At 37.6% G+C, this 21325-nt stretch overlaps 1 protein-coding gene across 5 annotated transcripts in view; it reads left to right on the top strand.

Moving 5' to 3' along the window:
• The window catches only part of LOC125764500 (zinc finger protein chinmo), a 117524-nt gene extending 97130 nt beyond the window's left edge, over positions 1-20394 (top strand). For 4 of the 5 annotated variants that reach the window (XM_049428831.1, XM_049428830.1, XM_049428833.1 and 1 more), the window contains 5 exons: positions 1908-2128; positions 2246-2886; positions 2979-3126; positions 3220-3412; positions 3481-20394. In XM_049428831.1, the coding sequence (XP_049284788.1) occupies positions 1908-2128; positions 2246-2886; positions 2979-3126; positions 3220-3412; positions 3481-3704 (1427 nt within the window). In that variant the 3' untranslated portion in view covers positions 3705-20394. The remainder of the gene's footprint in view (positions 1-1907; positions 2129-2245; positions 2887-2978; positions 3127-3219; positions 3413-3480) is intronic. The other variant, XM_049428834.1, reaches the window with a different exon arrangement.
• The last annotated feature ends 931 nt before the right edge of the window (positions 20395-21325 follow it).

Here is a 21325-nt window from a genome sequence, read left to right as displayed (position 1 = left end):
AACAGTTGGATAAGTTTTAATGTTGATATTTTTCGGTAGCTTGTTCCGTCTCAGCTCGCCATCTCGTAATCAATTTTTAACTATCTTCTGATAACATTCTTGCTACAAGCAAACCTCTCCCTCTGAGAACCGAAACCGCGTAAACCACAATTACCCAAGGATTTATGAATAAAATAATGTTTGCTACTTGTCTGATGAGTCTAATGTTGTGAAATTATTTTTGGGGAAGAATCCAAATACAGTAATTATCACATCACCTAATCTCCAATTAAGTTTAAGTTTCTTATTTTTCCATAATAATAGATGCATAGCAGGTGGTGCAAGTGATAAACGGCGCCCGTCCACACGGCAGGACCGGGTTCAAATCCCACCCGGACCGTTCCCCCGTAGCATGGACTGACTATCCTGCTACGTGATAAAATAAGTCTTAATACGGCCAGGCCGTTCTAACCGAGCAAAAAAAAATCCATAATTATCAACACAAATTAGTATAAACATTAAAAATTAATTTCTTAAACACTTAAAAAACTGTCAAATTTAGTACCGGAAGTCATTTTTCCCATAGTAATATAGCGCTGGTAGTGTTTTAATGGTTCGATCGGCGCCATATGTTGTACAACAAATATGCTCCAACATTTCCAATATGATTGTGATGCTCACCAATACACCCTTGTGTGGTGCGGCCCTACTGCGCCATGCAACGATGATTGGGATGATGATGATGATGATGTCATAAGGGGGGGGCCCCCTATCGCATTTTTGGGCACTCATTTTCAAGGTCTTCCGCTGATAGGGGGCAGTTACGAATCGGCTCTCCGCGATCCAACCACCTTGCAGCGGCTAAAGAAAAAAAAAGCGAAACAACCTCACACAGAATTAGGGCAGGAAAACGAATGCATTCTCTGGGTACAACTGCGCCATCGAATCGAGCGCGCGTAGGGGCGACCGAATTTGTTGCTCGCGCATGACCCATTATCAAACCATGCATGCACCAAGACGGGGTTGGTTACAGTGTTGTGTGTGTTCTGCCCGTTCTAAGCGTTATTTATAGCGATGTTGTTTGGAGGAACTGTTGTACACTATGTTTGATGAGTTTGGTTCGTTTTTTTTCTATGTGGTTCCTAAAGATTCATTTCTTGGAAGAACCGAAACACACAATCTGCTTGCACCGATGGGGAATGGGGGGTTTGGGGTTTGCGTGAACGAATGGATTCTTTCGTGCGTTTCGTATGCGCGTAAGCTGAGCTGTAAAATTTCGAAGAATTCATGATAGCATTACTGCCACGATGCAGGCCACAGAGTAGCAGGCCAATGTGTATGTTTGTGTGTGGTAAGATTAGACACCCGAAAATAGGTCAGTCAGTCAGTCAAGCAGCAAACCATGTTAAATATACTCTGCTGTCCGCGTAACGTCGCACAGAGTTGCAAAACCTAAACCATGTGGTAGAAAGATGGCTAATGATGATAACATAATTGCAGCTGGAATTAAAATGTATCCCTTCAATGTATTGGACGACTTTAAATGAATTCTTTCAACCGAATGCATGACTCTAGATCTTTATTATGAAGATGCCTGAATCTTGAATCTTTGAGGAGTTTTGAATTTCGAATCTCTCCCTATAAAAAAATATTATTGTCGGATGTAGAATTGAATAAGTAAACTTCGAGAATCTTCAGAGATCTCAATAAGATGTAAATTTTTAGAAATTTGAACGAATCTTCAAATATTCATTAATATTCAGAGTTTCAGGATTCATGAATCATTCCAGAGTTACTAAGCATAACATAAGATATTATGTTGTTTATTTCAATAACAACAGTCCCAACAGTCTGTTACAATACAAAGAATATATGAACGATCCTCTTGATTGTGATCCTGATCCGCTACCTTCTTTCTCTATTTCCAGGGACCGTATTCAATGCTCACAAGGTCATACTAGCGGCATGTTCGAAAAATTTTGCTGATCTGTTCGAACGGGCCCCAGTCGGTACGGGACAGATATGCGTTATGTTGGAAGCAACATCGGCGGACAACATGCACGCACTGCTCGAGTTTATGTACAAAGGCGAAGTGCATGTGTCACAGAAAGCGCTGGAAAGTTTTCTGAAAGCGGCTGAGAACTTGCAGGTGAGTAAAACGTTTAAAACTTGCCCTTTATAAATGTTGTTTTGTTTGGTAACTTTAAAAATAAGGGATGGTAGTGTGAAACAAAAATAACATTTCATTGTAATATGATCTTTGTAGGTTAAAGGACTCACTACAGAACATGGTCGCTTTGCGAGCGCCAATGCAAGCCAACCGTCACAATCGCCGTTTCATGGCCCACCGAACGATCTGCCATCACCTGCCATTCGCCGCCAGCAGCGCAACAGCCTCTCGTCCTCGCTGGAATCGATTAACCGAGCGGTAAAGCGGGAAACGGACAGTATAGTCGGTAGTGCAAGTAGTGGTGGTAATGGTTCCGGTACCACGACCGGTACCGGTACGGGCAATGTTGGTAGCGGTGCGGAACGAGGAAGCGGCACGGATCGCGGCGGCAATCGTGGTAACGATCGAGGCGATGGTGGTGGTGGTGGTGGTGGCGGCGGTGGCGGTGGTGGAGGCGGCGGTGGCAGTACACCGGCAACCAGTTTCTCCCCGTACCTGCAACCATCGTCCTATCTGCCAGGCACTTACGAGAACCGAAAACGATCACTGCGAAGTCCGTTCTACGAGCATCAGGAAGCAACACGGGACAGTGTGCTGCGGGATGGGAAGGCGAGCGCGGGTAATGGCAGTCCGGTAAGTGGTAGCAAAAACTATCGACCGTCCAGCAGTGGTTCTTCGGCGACACCAACGGAAGCAGACACCATACACACGGATCGGGATTCTCCGCAACAATCCAAGTGAGTAGATTCTGTCTGTCTGGATGGCAACACAGTAGTAGCAGTTCGCCTGAGAAAACCTTTTATTCGTGTGTGTGTTTTAATGCTTTTAGTCGTTACGAAAATCATAGTCCCAGCACAACTCACCACGGCCATGGTAACGGACCGGTATCTTCAAACACTATGGATCGGGAAGATCGCAACGATCACAACGGTTCAGTGGATCACAAAGTGAAACACGAAAGTCGAGAGGGCAATGAGGTATCGTATCGTACTGTCGCTAACTGCTTTTGAATGGCATACTGGCATAGGTTGTTTTGTTGTGACTAATTGTTGTCCCCTTTTTTGTTGAAGGCTGGAGCGGAAGATTTGCGTGTAAAAATGGAAATGCGACCCATCCAGTCACCACTTAGGTCATCGGCACCGTCTACACCAACGACACCGATAGGATTCATCAATGTGAAAGGTGGTCTGGAGGCAGCGATACCGTCTGTTGATATGTTGGGAATGATTAGCACACCGCGGGAAAGCGTCACGACAGCGGATGGTAAGCTAAGGCTTTTTTTGCCCATGACCGCTGCATGAAAGAGCGGACACGGATTTCACTCATTTAAGGTTTGCTCTGCGTTCCAGGCAAAAAGCTACAGTGTCCACTATGCGATCGGCAGTACGGTTACGAGACGAATCTGCGTGCGCACATACGCCAGCGGCATCAGGGAATTCGCGTGCCATGCCCGTACTGTAGTCGAACGTTTACCCGCAACAACACCGTCAGAAGGCATATCGCCCGGGAGCACAAACAGCAAACGCAGTTCATGCCGAGCCAGCTGCACAGCTAAGCTCAGCGTGTGTGCAGAACGTCGAATTTGCTGCCCTCCTCTGTCTCCTTTACTTCCCTTCCCTTTGTGCGTCCTTTCCGTCATTCAACGATTCCTTCTACCTAGGCCCAGTTATGCGGATCGACCGTTTGGACCGTTGTTGTTCCTATAATTAGTAAACGAAATTGTTGCATTATCGCATTGTAGCCATACCTCAGAGCCCCGTTCTTTGAACGCCATCCAAAGATTTTGATGCAAGAGGCCACAGCATGCCAGCCATCTCAGATACAGCCATGGAGAACAGCTGCTTGGTGTGTAGCGACGCGCGTGTGTGTGACAAGCTGCACCTGTTTCGAAGGCAAACATATTCCATCGTCAGCGTTACCATCAAGTTTCCGGAAAGGTGGAGCAGTTTTTAGCATCCGCAGCAAACCAACCTCCCCCTAAAACCCAAACGAGGTACCGTAAACCAATACCAACAGATTGGAACCGCAACCCGCGCAGTGTGATTTATCGGTAAGAGCTGGGTGTAAAGAAGCGCCCTTGGTGGATGAAGAACATAATGAACCTGTCCCAGCTTCATTTCCTTCGATGAAGGTGTTGTGCATAACAGTTATTCTTAATAGCTATCACACATTGTCACAACACGCTGTGTTTGAAGAGAGAGAGGGAGAGAATGAGAGAGAATTTATCAGAAAATCAGAGGTGAATGAAACATTTGGGATGAAAATTGATTGTTTCTAGGGATATGGTGCAAAGAAGCGTATCGCATGATCGTCACAATAATTATGCGATAACACACATACGTACTGGCTACGTATTTGGATTGAACAAAAAAGGTGACAAAATAAGATTGAACGGAAATTCTACTATAACTTGAACTGGATTGGTAGATCGCTGTTAACAAGATAATTCATATCGAGTAACTACTATCAGGGTTATCCTGACGCGAAACAATAATTATATAAACGAACTGGAACACAATTTATTACAATATCAACATTGAAATGACCTTTGTTTTGCTAAGTGTATTTTTTGAATCATGTAAAATTACAGCTTAAATTCTTGTTTATTAATTGAAATTTGAATCTATTTTTTTTGTTCTTCATATATATTATAATTTGCATTTACTATAGTCAAACTCTTATTGTCAGAACATATTGGAATGAGCAAAACTTTACTTGCATGTTCAAAACTACCGTTTTCATTTTCCCAGAGACAAAAGGCACTAGAACTCAGCAAACGATGATGGACAATAGCTTTACTTTACCAGTATTTGGTAATGCTACAAACAACAAGATGTTCCACGATGGAGGTGTGATGCATGATTATCGTTTCATTACATTCATGCCGAACAAAACCTTGCTTTAATTTTACACTTATATCAGCAAATATTACAATCACCACAAGTGTCATTAATCATCAATTAACTCGAGTGTTAGGGGAGTCGTTGCTCTACCAAGCCATGAAGCAAAACACACCCCCCATTAAAAGGGGTTCTAATAGAATCTTGCTTATGTTACACACAAAGCCACAGACAGTAACTATAACTCGATACTGATACATATAGATAGAAAGGGAGTAGAATAATAGGAAGGGTGAATGAATAGGTGATAGATGATTATACTTTTTTTTTCTTGTTTCGTTTCCTAATTAAAAACTCACACTAGAACACACAACCGGCGGCAACACACACACGCGGTTGCATATGTTGTTTTGTTTGTTAGTATCAGATTTGCATTTCCTTTGAAATGGCGGACGGTTTAGTTCATATGCATTTCCTGCTCTTTGACGTACCGTTCCGTCGTTTCGCTTGATAATAGTGGTTTAGTTTTGAGTTTTCTTTCGACATAGAAATGTACGAAAGACAGGAGGAGAGGAGAGATAAAGAGAAAGAGCGTAGAATCGGAAGTACATACATATAAATGGATATCTTAACTCTTTGTAATAGTGTCCTAATTTAACAAAGAAACAACGCAATGGGTGGTAGGAGTAATGCATACTTTTTTATGAATAATACAAATGTACCTGCTGATAAAGAAATAGGGAATCAGATATAGGAGAGTTGAAATCGATAGCTTAATGAGAAATATTTAACTATGCATATATATGAAAGTATATTTAAACCTAATCTACAAAACCATACTACATGTACTTGAAAAGCAGTAGCAAACAGCTAAGAGGGCTTGGATAGAGTGCGTGTGGCTGGAAGTGTGTAACTGTCTGTCCGCTTGGTTGGATATCGTACCGAACAGAAACAAAAAAACAAAACTACGCAAAAAGGCACACGCTTCTTCAGGTGGAACATTCGCCTTGATGCGAACACGATCCTTTCGAGCGGCTGTGTACGTTGCAAATCGTGCGGTAATAAACCGAATCATGCAAGTAAAAGATTCCGGCTATGATTGGCTGCTGGAAAATCAATCCTCTGTCAGAAAAAAAAACCATCTTCAATAGAAGAGCAAACCTTATGGAACAACATGCAATGGAAACTTGGTGCCTATCAAATAGAAGATTCTAGTTTAAACAGTACTTTTACTAATACAAATACTTCTACGATTACTGCTACTTCTACATTATGGTTATATTACTTCTCCTGAACATTAAGCCTAAAGTGAATCGTTTTACTTATACGTATGTTTTTTTCTTCTCTCAAGCAAATGTGAACAATGTGCAACGCAGCAACATTGCAAGTGTTTGCGATGAACCTAATGGCAAAGCAATATAATTTCATATCATTGCCATCCGCCCGCATACCTTTACACGATGCAATAGATAGAGGAACATTTTTATTGATCTCATTTGCATAGCATTACTGTTTTATTTATCACATACACTCAGATGAGAAGCGTTTCTCCTGCAAACTAAAACTCGTTACATACTCTAAACTCGCGTTCTTTGTATCCTAACGAATGGATGCAAATAGAATGATATGAGGGTCAGAATCTGCCAATCCAAGTTCGAGTTATTTGTCGAAACCATTCAACATGAAAAATAGAACTCGTTCCGGTTTTACGGGATACAGAGTCTATACTTCTGATGGATGAATTCGACCTGTAAGACCAATTTCCAGAAATCTTATATGTTTCCCTAAGCGCAAAAAAAAACTCTGTTGCTGAATTGCGCTTTCTGCAGCGGAAACGGGAACAATAGTGAAACAATCCATCTCAATCGTTAACATAAATATGACATTCAATGTGCTGTAGTTGCAACAATGTTGTGTGACATGTGAAGGGTTTGAGCAGCAGCAGCAGTAACTAACAAGAACACAGCTGAATTAGTTAAAATGTGGACATATAACAAAATGGTGAAGCCTTTTAAATGATGTAACAAATAGAGGCAAGCAAGGACACGAGCTAGACAATTGAAATAATTGCAGTTTAAATGGTGCAAATATTTAAACATGATAGTAATACAACCGGAAGCACGAATTCGGAATGTTCACGAGCGCATTTTCAGCATGGGTGGAGTTCCGTTGTTTGTTTTTTTTTGTTCTTTTAATTTGTATAAATACTACCATTTTTACTGTTATAAACTAAACCGAAGTTACCGCAACATTAAAATACCGGAAGGTTAGTAGAGGCAAAACAGTAATTGAAAAGATGCTATCAATCGTTTGTTATATTATCGTAGTATAACACAGATGAATTTTATTTTTGCGTACAATAGCTTAGTAAGGATTTTGTTTTATGAGTTTTTTCTCATCTTTTTTTTCATGGTTTTTGTTCACACAGTTGTACCGGATTCGTTTGAATGTATCACACGAGAGATTTATTTTACGTAAAGAACTCGAACACCCACTGAAAATGAAGAGAATAACATTAAAACAAAAAAAAGTATGCTTCCCTCGAACCTCTTCCCCTAAGTATGACGTCAAACGCTTAAATGAAATAGAATCCGTTAGTTCAATTTTTAAAGAGAATCATATAGTTAAAAAACACCGTCACATGAGAAAGATGTGTCATGGCCGATATTGATAATAGTTGTATTAGCATACGGGAATACCGAGCCGGGTAAGCGCCGCAATAAGACAAATCTGAAAACATCCCCCATACGGAGGATGTGCTACCCAGCAGAATTATGTTTCTTGTTGAAAAAATAGCCTGTTTCTGTTTCTAGTGCTACAAACTACTGTTTAATTTGGAATGCACATTTTTCCCCTTATCCTTAAAACTGTTTACTCAAAACTGTTATTAAACAAGAGACAAGACGAAGGTAGGCGGTAGGTGTAAAATATCGTCGATTGATATTTGCAAGCAATTTACATGAAGAAAGACAACTGCCAATTAAAACGGGTCTATTTTTCCGCTAACGATGCATTTCGCAATGCATCGTAAATGGTCTTTGATTTTACATATTGTCTAACACAACACTGCTAGGTATTATTCGTTTCGAATGCTGTAAAAGTTTTACTTCACTTTCGTTTCATTCGTTATCACAATCTGTACAACTGGTTTCTTCCAAAGCGAAAGCATATTAGAAAAAAAAAACATACTAAGATAAGCCGTAACGATGGAAGGAGAAGAAGTAAAACACACAAAAAACAAAAGAAAAAAAAACCTTGAAACAAACTCGAAACATAAAACATGCATATGCCTATGCAGCGATAACAATGATAAGCTGAACATGAATTAAAACATAAAAAAGAAGACAAACGAGAAACATAAAATAATTACTTAGAAATATGAACACGAAAAGAAAACAAAAAGAATGAACACTGAAATCAACTACCTCCACGTACTGTAGAAATAGTGAAATAGGTGCGTTAGCAGAAACGCCATTTTATGTTAATTTTTAAATAGCTCTTGATTTTAAGCAATAAGGCGACGTAATAGTCGAAATCAATAATATTACGTACTTCTTCAAAGACATTTACAAATCAGGTTAAAGCAAAGGCAAAAGCAAGCAAGATAAAACAAGTCAAATGGTCTACAAAAATGAAGCGCAAAAAGTAAAAGAGAGAGAGAAAGAGAGAAAAAAATGCAAGTAAAAGGTGAAACTACACTACACAATATCAGATTGTTGCTGGAAACAAAAAATATGAATATAAACATACAAGAGTATGTGGTTTATATTGAGCATCCTCACACAAACCAAATCCCGTGCAAAGCCGATCGATAAAACGTTTTTGCTAAAAAATAATTTCGCAGCTAAGCAACATACACGGACAATGTTTCGATAGAGAAAATGTTCTAAAATTTTGTCATTTGATTTCTTTGCAACGCAAAAGTATTGCTAAAACTAACCCATCCGGCAGAAAATCAACTAAAAATGCAATTTAACGGCGTCACCTAACTTCGTTTCGGCAAAAACAAGAAGTAAACAAGAAATTATGTTGTACGCTGGCACTATAAATGCTCGTAAATGCTCGTGCGAATCGACAAGAAGCGAAAGAAAAGAAAATTACCCAAACCGTTCGATGTAGGAAAGAGACATGTGAAGCTGGAGGCAAAAATGAAGTAAAAACAAAGTGTTGGAAATCAAACTCACTGGCACGATGAAATGGTTTGGCAAGTTCAAATTGAAAATAACGAAATATACAAATGACGATACCTTAACCGGATGCACAAAATCGATGAAACAGGACGAGAATATGATTTGGGCGGCAAAATTTTCGACAGTATGTGTGACAAAAGGATCAATGGAACCGGAAGATATGGACGACGAGTGTACAAGTGCGTGAATGCAAAATTTTGCTAGTTGCGAGCGTTTCAGAATGCAAAGAAGAATGAAAAACAAAAATAAGTACTAAATTTTACGAAAGCAAATAATGTTGATAAACAAACAAGCAAAAGTATAACATATTCGACGGCATATGCGGAAGATTAACACTGAGTGCGAGCACTTTAAAAATTTAGTTCTTAAGATCAAGACAGGCGAAAAAAAACCGTGCGGAAAAGTAGAGTGGAATAATCTCATGTAAATAGAGGTAAATTTGCATTGGAGCGATACCAGCGATGATGGTGGCACGCTGTGGAAATGGGTAACGGGAGGAACAAAAGCCCTTCGTGCGAGTATTTTCTCGGCACCAACTGGGGTCGTCATCAAACCACCACCAGGTACCATGTAAAACACAGCAGAGAATGGAGGGAAGAAAAATTGGAAGCAAATGCTAAAGCTATAAAATAGCTTAAGGAGTAAAATTTAATGAAATTAAATTTTTGGCAGTAATAAGAAGGATGCGAGCAAGCTGGAAAAGTCCCGCGCTATCCTCAATACCAACGTTGAGGTTGTAGAACGAACATAATAAATACTACCAATCGTACTGTGGAGGCAAAATTTAGTCAGCGATGTAAATTTTCTAAAGAAAAAGGATACGAATAGAATGCAGCAAAGTGCAGTCGGCTTATGTAGATGGTGTTACCTAGAAATTAACGTAATGAGTACACACTCACCGGATAAAATTATGAACGATTAGCGGTTAGGAGATTGCGAACCACCAGAATTATGCATGACGATGATTTAATTTCGATAATACATATGAGCGAAGAAAAAAAAGCAGTACATTACACAAGATGAAATACCCTATATTGCATCATGAAATTTAGTTGATATACACGCAAAGAGCACCTCACCTGTTTGGCAATTGATGTAGAAGAGAGAAAGAAAAAGGAGAGAAAAAAAACGAACGTGCAAAATGGTGAACGGAGCCCAAACACAAAGTAATTGGTTTGGTAATTCCTAAGCTAATGTACATACATACAGCAACAAAAAAAAAAGAAGATGTGAAAAATTTATCCTTTGGAAGAGTAGAAACTGTAAATTAATGTTTGGCGAAATCATTGTGAAGAAGAAGAAGAAAAAAATTAAATGCATAAAATATCTCGACAAACACAAACACACACACGATACGACAAAATTGAGTGCGCAAAAGCAGTGCGAAGCGAAATGGCAAACAAACAAAAAAAAATGGTTGTCTGCAGACCATCCCCTAACAGACAAACACTCAGTCCGTGCGTACCATCGTCAACCGGAATGCGACAGTAATTAAATTATTGTTTGTTTACGGCTATGGATTGACTTATTGGTTTGGTATAATTATTAACGTATGGCACAGATAAAATAAAAAAAGCGCAACAAAACCGGCGCTTTGAAACCATCTTTGGCAAATCCCCCCTTTTGGCAACTATAAAGTGAAAAAAAAAAATTAAAAATAAAATAAGTAAATTTAGTTAGTGCAAAGGTAACATAAAAATAACACGTTTAGGCAATACCGAAAAGAAACGAAAGTTTTTTTCAAAATTATTAAGCAAAAATTTGTAAGCAAAGTTCTAAATTCAATTAGGAAGAGCGAGAGAGAGAGATGAATGATAAACAAATAATGTTTTCGTTGCTGTTTTTTGTTGACGCTAGGTACGGCTATATTGATGCGGACACAGGTCACGGACACTTCGTTCACCATTAGGAAGTGCAAAAAGGAAAACACAAAACAAAATTCAAACAAAAAAAAAACAACGCTGGGTGCATAACTTTTAGGCAAATAAGACAAAATTCTTGCAGAATTACATGTTTGGAGAAGATGCAAAAAAAAATGCAACTATGTATTCGATAATTGTAATGTGTAAAACTGAGTGTGAGTTTGTTGTTTGTTTTTTCCCATTTCCCAATAAATCAACATGAATATGCTTATCATTAAATCACGTACAGGAAACGGAGGTAGACGAGGGAAACTAACAAATGCAAAAAAAGCCATTTTAGCTCTGGTTCGTAATCTAGGTTTTTTCGGCTTAAAACGATTAGAACGCAACACCGACGATGATTTTTGGCATAGAGAAACAGCACAATATGTTTTTTGGAATAGGCGAGCGATGGTCCACAACACAATGGTGATTGATCAGTTCTACTATCCCCGCCCTATGGGTTGGGATGCAGCGCACGATTATCTGGGCACTGGGGTGGTGTGAAAATGGTGAAGAAAATATTAAACGATTCTCGTTCATTTGTGTCTGTGTAAACACAAACACACATACGAACACTGTTTTTATGGAATGTATTTTTTTATCTAACTTTTTTGATGCTCGATGTTGATAAATGTTATTTCTACGGTGTAATTGCTTTGCAATGCAATCACACACAAACGTGTTTGTTTGTTTTTTTTTTCTTTTTCGCAAAAGCTAATAGCTTTTCGTACTTATTTTCGATACAATATTATACGTTTCGAACCTTGCTTGCGAAATCTTATCGAGAAGCTTCAAAACAACAACATAACAAAAGCAATAAACACACATTAGTAGTGTTTATATAAGAAAAAAAAAACAGAATACTTGAAAGACCTTTACGCCAGGAAGATAAATAGATGAGAAAAAGGGGGAAAAAAGAGAAAGAGTATAGCGAGAGAAAGTAAGGAAAAATATTGATAAGAAAGGGAGAAGTAAATGGAAGAAGGAAAAAACTCAGCTAGTCACAAGTGCAACACACTCAGGTACAATAAAAATGTAACGAAACATTGTAGAATTATTTAGCATGTATAGAGACCACTGATTGTAAAACTGGCTGCAAATAGCAGTGTGCATGCAGACAGTTTGCAGTACGACTCACCAACCAGCATAACAATATAGTCAATAGGCAAACAAACAATGGCAAATGTGTGGTGATAGAGGAGCAAAACCAATCGCCATGCAAACGCCGGCAGCATATACAGATGTTGCTCGATAAGATGCTGACAAGACAACAGCAACAACAAAACAGCGAAGGTTTCGTGTTGATTTGTGGCATTTAGTTTTCTTTCATTTTAGTTCGACAGTTCCTCAGGCACACACCCGCGAACGTTGTGTTGTATAAGTTTGTTTATTTTTTAACTACTACAATTCTTTTGCATTTTTGTTTGCAACATCAGACATCGTTTGTGGTCAGAGCAATTTTTGTTTGCCGGTTAAGACAAACAACAACATAGGGTGGATGCTGATGTATCTAAAAAAAAAGGTGCGAGGAAATCAAGCTAGGAGAACAAAAAAGGGGGAAAAAACACACCCACACCCACACGGAAACACAATTTGCGAATAAGAAAAATGGGCAAAATTAACTTTAGATCTATATACCTACTATACTAGCGCGTAGTTGAAACGAGATATACTTAAAACCGGGAACTGTATCCCCATGTTTGTAACAAATTTGTAAAGAAACAAAAAACTCCTTTTGCGTCAGCGCGTAAGTTACTGCATCGTAAGGTGTTACGACAAATGGTGGGGAAAAAAAAACCTGAAAAAACGAGATACGTAACGTTATGTTTCTTTTTTAAAAATCTTCTATTTTCGTCATTGTTTGCGTTAGAATTTTCCTTCAAAATTAAAAAAAAAAGAAACATTGATCTTACAGATCGCGACGAGAGATACGAAAACAAAGCTAACAAAGTAAAAGCAAGTACTGCAAAACACACGAAAATGAAACAAATAGCAGTGCAAAATACGAAACAAGAGATACGGATGTGAAAAATTCAAAATTCTTCAAAAAACAAAAAAGCATAAAATACTCCCCCTTCCCATCGGGCTTTCCCTCTCAATCTGCTTAATTAGAAGCCATTTCATGAATTGTTGCAAGAAACGCTTGAAACAAACTTGCAAAAAAAGAGAAGAGAGAGAACAAAATATCCCCCTCCCTCCCCCCCATACCATACAATGCGTATACTTTTGGAATACTGTTTTTGGATTGCTTTTCGTAACACAATTACCACTTATCTCTACAACAACGTATACCAAATAACAAACAACACAAACGCGTTTTCCTATTGATATGAACCACCAGAAGAAGTAGGAGAGTAGAGCAAGGAAACGCCTAGGGATGTCAACAGCAAAGCATCTGGGCAGTGTGGACGAGTTGATTCTACGTCGCTTGAATGTTTTTGGGGCAGGCTAACGCTACGACGCTATCAAATCGAGGCTAAGCAACAGAAAACCATTCGAGGCTAGAACAGTGAATGAGGCTTTCAGAACACACGGAAGAGGACGAACAACCAACCAATCGCGCATGTTAGCCGTTGCGTACGGCAAGTGGCGTAGAATCGAACGTTACAAACAGGCACGCCAAGTGTTTTGTTAGTGGCATCCCGTCTCAGGATAATACGGTACCACACAAGTAACTGAAACAGTGTAAATATTTGACCAAATATCGGCCGCAACTCTCTTTCACACCGTTACGCTGCATCTAACAATGCAGCGCCGGTGGATGATACTGGAGAAGCAACGGATATTGGTACACTATGCAATAAGCTAGTCTAATATATTTTCATTTTCATCGCTGAGTACACGATGGCACGATTTTACACTGACACTAGAATCCATCCTGGGACGTAAAGTGGAAGTAAGTGAACTCGGTCGCTCGTCGCAGCAAGATATAAATGAAGGTGCCAGATACAACCGGACGAGGAAAAGCTATGTGCGCAAGTTTTGGAACAGGCAGTGGCCGGAAGTGGTCCTTTTACCTCGGTCCACAGAGTGAAGGATTTAGTGTTTGATTTTTGTTTTTTTTTTTTGTTTTTTCATTGAAGCCAACCGAAGAGACTGTTATTTATTGTTACCTCAGTAGATGTTAAATATGTAATGGCAAATGCAATAATGTAGGATGTTAGTTTTTAATTCGCGTTTTACTATACTATTATCTTTTATTGTTTTGAGTTAGTATTTTAACACCCTTTTTGTGCTCACTTGGCAAAGGGAGTGTACACACGGCATAGCAAACATAAAACCCGCTGCAAATCGAATCAGCTCTAATCGTACAGAAAAACACCAAACGGGCGCGGACACGTGGCAAACACATCCATCTTGCGCACATAGCGGTTCTCCTTCGTGCACTGGTTCACCTTCCCAAAAAAGGCCTTATAAAAACCGGAACAGTAGTAACAGATAAGTACAGTATTCCGAATGTTACATATTATGTTTATTAATTTTTGTACCGTTCCCTCTTCGTCTGTCCTGCGCCCCGAAGATTTCGAAGCTTCTGTTGTTGTTTTTTCTTTATCGGAACCGGAATTTAGGGTTTCGTACGTGTAAGCTTAATGCACGAGAAACCATCTCAATTCTAATCAGTTCGAAAAAAAAGACCGGAAGTGAAGTCGGGTTGGGCACAGCACGGTTCGGCGAAGGAAACGGATACGGAAATTGGATCAGTTTCGAAGAAAACAGAACGTTGACACGGTATAACAAAACGTATACCATTAAAGATATATACACGAAAGTAATATAGCAACGATTAACTGTGAAATAGAATCCAGCTGCAGCACTCATGAATGGCATGAGATGTGGGCGGAAAAATGCGTTAAACAAAAAAACAAATTTCGCAAAAACCGATATTGCATTGAATAGGTCACAAAAAATATGTCACAAGTCAAGAGCAGAAGCAGAAGATTATTTATTTATTTAATTTACCGCATTTACTATTTGCTCTTTTTGAAGAAAACAAACAAACAAAAAATGGCGCGTATACAATACACCAATAAACCATTTTACCAATCGTTTTTCTTTTATTAGTTCGTTTTGCAAACACCGCAAACGAAACACCGTACAGCTTAGAACACACGAAAACTACTACTATTTACAGCCAGAATAACACAAATAGAATATACACAGAAGACACAGGATATATAGCAATACATACAGTACCCTTTTACAGTACTGAAATACAGCGGCACGTTTCTTGTAAAGCGTTGCTGATTGGGTTTATAGATTCCTTGCAGTTTACGTTATTTGCCGTCAAATGTGTCCAATTAGTTGAATTTGCGTACTATCCGTACTAATATTCACCGTGGTAAAACGAAAACAAAACACACTGCAATCAATGGAAGAAAAAAATGCTACTGTGAGCGAAGAAATAGGAGAAGAATGTTAAATTGCAAAAGAAAGAGAGGAATTATAGATATCGATTCTTGCATATTGATCGTACCGTTATGTTATTGTTTCTTTTAAAATTCTCGTGGCATGCAGTCAACTAAACACGGGGGTATCATTTGCAAAACGAAGATCTGAAACAAAAGCCTTTTAATGGCTTTTTTCGTGTACGGTGCAAGGTGTTACATGCATCAACATAAATCTATTTTTTTCCTTAAAACAATGATAAAGTTACCGCACACGCAGATGAACGTTTGGATGGTGAAAAACAAAAAACAAACAAATACCACATCTAGACAACAAGATTCATGCTTTTCTTTAAGTCCATATCAACCATAGTAATATTAAAAAAATAGACAATTTCGTTTCACTGTACTATTACTAAATAGTGTTAAGCAACAACACTCGTGATCAAGCCAATCGCTTTTGTGTTTGACAAATTACTACGACCGACGTAAAATTGTTTGCGGTTCGGATGTCGCTGCTCCCGTCCCTTCCGAGGCGTGGATGGGGCCGAGGTCCGTGATGTTCGAGCCACAAATCACAAAAAATCCCACCGTTTTACCATGTAAAAAAAATCATCTAGCTTTTATACAATACTAGTTTAAACACTCTTTTTGTAATGATACACCAGTTAAAACAGTTACGGTCGGTAATGCGGGGAACACGCAATTGTGCTGTCAATTTTTTGTCATTTGTTTTTCTTTTTATTTTCTTTTTTGTTTTCATTTTTCAATTTCATTTCCCACTCCAGTTGATCATTTTGCGGGCTTCAAATAGTTCCTCTCTTACGGTATACGTTCATATGAACTTGAATGCAAGCATGAATTTTATTTTCCGACCAAAACGTCAATAGCAACGTTAAGCAAGCTTACAAAAAATTAAAAAAAAACTATTTCGGCTAAAATATAATTTGTCAAAATTAAGTACATATAGTAAAACTACTAACGCATCATAATAGCTGACTTTGAAGCAAGGCATCAACTATCGTTTTGCGACGGTATCCTTACTAGTTTGATAACGTTTGGGTTTACTATTTGGTTTTGGGTTTTTTTTTGTTTCTAAATTTAGTAAGAAAAACAAAACGTGACAACATATAATGCGCGCGGAAAAACACGGAAACATAAGCAAAGGAATAAGAAGAAGAAAAACAAGCTTTGGAAACAATTACATTCATCAAAAAAAAAACATTAACGTAAAATGCGCAGAGAGCAACATACGTATCGAAGTCTCGATGTCAAACATCGTCAGAAGATGAAAGTGGAATGGAATTAATCGTATATTAATCCACATAGTTACCAGCTTATAATTTTGCCTGCGATTACGAATAAAACGATCCGATGGACACGGATGTGTAATGGTTTAATTTAAGCTTCCTTCCACAGAGAGAGAGAGAGAGAGAGAGAGAGAGCATTGATGCCAAAGCATCTTTCATATAGCGACTTCGCGATGTTTATGGCAAAACTAAACGAATAAAAAAGAAATGAAGTGTGTGCATGCACAAGAATTGCAACAACATGCAACGTGGAAAAAAAAAACAAAACAATAAGCGATGCAAAATGGAAGAAAAAAACTTCCACAACAAACATAGAGCAAGCAAGCAAAAGAATGATCGATGCTTGCAAGGATGTTGATTATGTCCCCATTTATAATTACCCTCTACCTTGGTTATTATTACTATTGGTTCGTTTTAAGTTCGCTAGTGGCGTGTATTGGTTTAAAATCATTGGGATTAATATTGTTTAGTTGCGTAAGCCTCTGTAGTGTACGTACGTAAGCTAAAATCAGTAAGCATCTGATAAAAAATGTGTTAAATTGTAAAGTAAAAAAAAACCTATGTGAATGAAGTAGTGGACAAGCCTACAAAACATCTAAAAAAAACCAACAAAAAGGGGGGAAGAACAGTTTTTTTTCTTCTTTGTACAATTACCGGTCAGCCCGTGAATCGTGAATTCGAGCAAAGTTTATAACGTTATAAAGAAAGAGAAAAATCTATGGAAGAAGAAGAAAAAAATGTCAACACGAATAAAACTCAATTTTTCGTACATTCTTTCGTTCGTTTCCTTTTAGTTCTTTATGATACTTGTTTTGTTTACGTTTGTTTGCTAAAACATGTTCATTGTTAGCACATTTGCTTTGGTTATAATTTTGATGACATGTGTTATGTTTTTTTTAAATTATATATTTTACTTTCTTCGTGATTTGTCATTGTTCATGTTTTTGGTTTTATTTTCACCTTCCTTTTGAAGCTTATTTCTTGACAAGGTAGGTTTTGTTTATAGTTATTTTTCCATTTTGTTATTTTATTAATATAAGTTTTTTTTTCTTTTCATTAATTTATTTTTATTTATTTTTCAGACAAAGTCATCTTACTGACGATGTGTGACATTGCGCTCTCAGTATGTTGCTCTCAATGTGGTAAAGAAACACAAAAACAGACAGATGTACTGTATCGATATGCAATCCGATTTCGTTGCATACATTCAACACTCAAGAAGGTAACTACTTCAATAAAGTACACTCAATAATGTGCAAACCGTCCAAAGCTCTGTAAGAAGATCGAAAGCACAATACTGAATGGTAAAAGTTATTTTAGGTTGGAATTTTTTTTTAACATAAAAAGACAATTAACTATCAGTTGTCCTTCGTTTGCAATGCTAAAAGTAACCCTTCAAACAATTAACAAACTTTCTCTCCTACGAATACTCCCAAAAAACACGATTTTGAGAATGAAGAAAACAAATCGAAACCTGAAGGACAAACGTAAAAAAAAGTAACTCGTATTATACCAGTCAAAATTGTAAAACAAAAACTTATCTTTAGAGAAACATCGTATAAATATTAATCCTAAATGAGTAAAGAGTAAGTTTTCGGCACGTTTCTTACTCTAGCAGGAGCCCGAAAAAGGTGGCGCAAGACAGTCGATAAACTTTTAGGCGTGTGTGTAACCGAAGGCGTTAGGTGTATACTTGTGGAATGATCTAAAATTCACCCTTAAATTAGCATGCTGAATGTCCACAAAGATCAATAAAACAAAAAAAATCAATAAAAGTGCGCATAGTGTGAGGCACAAACCTTTGGCACAAATACTCACAGAGAAGAAAAAAAAAACAAAACAAATGTGCGTAGCTGGTAGAGGTGCGAATGAATTGAGTAAGGTGCAATTTTGGATTAAAACTTTTAATTTATATCGTACTATTAGAAGGCGACATTTTTAGGCAACTAGGGTATATTTTACGGATAAAGTGAAAACAGTAGATGTGAAAATTAAAAATTAAAAAAGCAACTATATGAGCATAAGCGAAACGAGTGGGGTACATCGGGCCTTTCGATGAACGATTTTCAAACAAAAGAAGAAGAAAACGCTAGGACACTCTCTTGACAAAATCTATACCATTACAAAACAAATACTCTCTATATACAGACGAACACCGCAAAAACACATACATCATGTGAGCAGCTGAGGAGCTTCTTAGAAGAGGTTATCCCTTGAATACGCTGTAGAAAATACGAATAAGACCAGTCAGTGTTAATTATCCCTCGTTGGGCGGCATTCCGCTGACGATACGATGAGAGGATTTAAAATTATATACCTATATATGATATATATATATATACATATACATACTTCACGAGAGATACGATCAGAAATATATTAAGAAAGCATTAATGCAGCAAACCATGAGTAGGAATACCATTGCTCGGTGGAAACGAGACAACTTCAGGATATTGATGGTGAATAGTTCAAAATTCGTGGCGGTATACCAGATACAAAAATCTATTCCAAGCGTAACTATACACTTTTAGAGTTGAGGATCAAAATTCCAAATTTGCGCATCGTGTGTATGTGAGTAGGGAGCGAAAATGAGTTAAACGGGCGCAAAGTGATGGTAAAAAGCGTAAGGAAGTGAAAAATAATGTATTTAAAATTACTCCCTAGATGTTTTGGTGTAGTTCAGAAAAAAAAGAAGAAGAAGAAGAAATTCATTGAGTGGGTAACACGCGGGAATACACAACCCCCGGGGAGAAACTATCCTTTTTCGAACACCGTACTACTTCATACATATACTACAAAACATAAACACATCCCTTAAGGAATATCCTTTTGGGTACTCCATTCGGATTCCTCACATTAAAAATACACTCACACACATTTCATTAAAAACAAAAAAACAACAACTATTGACACAATCTCACACACGCTTTTCATTGTGTAGTTGTTTTGTTTTTGCTCTAACACTTAGAACACGTAGACAAGAAAAAAGAAAAGAAAATACACCTACAAATACGACGAAGAGAACAAAAGCATGTGAACAATGTTATAGCTGCTGAATGGCACCATAATCGAATACAAAAAAAAGTACAAAATCGTTTAGGAACAAAAATGATCCTTTGATAGGAGAAGATCATTCAATGCAAAAGCAAACCAAAACAAAGTAAATAAAAAAGGAGATTATATTAAGCTTAAGTAAAACCGATACAAACACAAAAAAGGGGTGAAGCAAAAACAGCAAAACATGCAACAAATGAAAATAGAATTCAAACGTACTTGTCACACACCAGTAATGGTGGCAAACAATTTACGTGTGACAAAAAGGGGGTTAATGCAACCCTCGCTTGTTGCCATAACCTTCAAAACGAACATTGTTAACCACTTTCACACTCACTCTTATAACGGCTCAATGCAGTGCATAAGCGAAAAAGAAAATAAATCCAACAACAAAATAGTTCAAAATCAAACAAGAGAAGAAGAAAAAAAAGAAACATACACACACACTTTTCGGAAGTACAAAATTTCAGGGTTCAAATTAAGAGAAGCAAAAAAAAAACTAATAACAATATTAGTCAGTAAAGATCCAAAATATTAGCTGAAAGAAGGAAAAAAAATAAAAGAGTTCAAGTACTGTAAAACAAACATAGCAAAAAACGAATGAAACTAATGTAGTCAACAGGTGGGCAGAGAGAAAGAGAGAGAGTAAACCGACAAAGTACATTTACCTTAAATGTAAGTTATTTGTAAATTAAACGAAAAAAAAAACAAAACAAACCTGATAAAACTGTAAAATTGCTGTTGGGGTTAGAAACACGGACGAGCAAATAAAAGCTGGCAAACATCGAGCATAAAAGCGTGAGTGATTCTGTGAAAGTGGTATAAAGGAAACGTATAGAAGGATCAAACGTATCATACAAAAAAGGCAAAAGCGTGAGGAAACCGATGGAGAAATAAAAGCAAAAAATAGAAACACTCGAATGGAAGAATCAAAGCTAATACGAAAAAAGGGAACGAATAGTAATACGGTAGGAGTAAAAATGAAGGCGAAGCAACAAAAGAAGACAAGTAAAACACATACGTAAGATGTAACGTTTAGAAACTTTCAACCTTTGGTAGAGAAAAGTGTTTAGTTGATAAAATATATTTTTGACAATGAACGGTTTGGTGAACCAGATGTAATAAATCTACCCACACAAGGAAAGGAAACAAAACAAAAGAAGATAAAAGAAAACTCACTCCCTTACTCACGGAGCTACACGCGTATGTACACACAAATGTTTGGATTAAAACAAAAAACTAAAAAGCAAAAAAAAAAAACAAAGAATGAACATAACAAAAGCTTACAGAAACTAAGAAGGATTAAGACAAAAAGCATCCGAGACGATAGATAAAAAGACATGATAAAATGGATTGCGTTTGAACAACTAGCAAGCAGGAGCTGATTTGAATAAGTTGAGATTAAACTGATTTGAACTGATTTTTCGGATTCACTATCACCATCAAATCGAGAGAGAGAGAAAAAAACGGGAAGAAAAAGGAAAGATAGCCCG

This window comes from Anopheles funestus, chromosome 2RL (assembly GCF_943734845.2).
Source record: "Anopheles funestus chromosome 2RL, idAnoFuneDA-416_04, whole genome shotgun sequence".
Classification (NCBI taxonomy): Eukaryota; Metazoa; Arthropoda; class Insecta; order Diptera; family Culicidae; genus Anopheles; species Anopheles funestus.
Note: the sequence above shows the minus strand (reverse complement) of the source record. Positions and strands in the feature narration are given on the sequence as shown.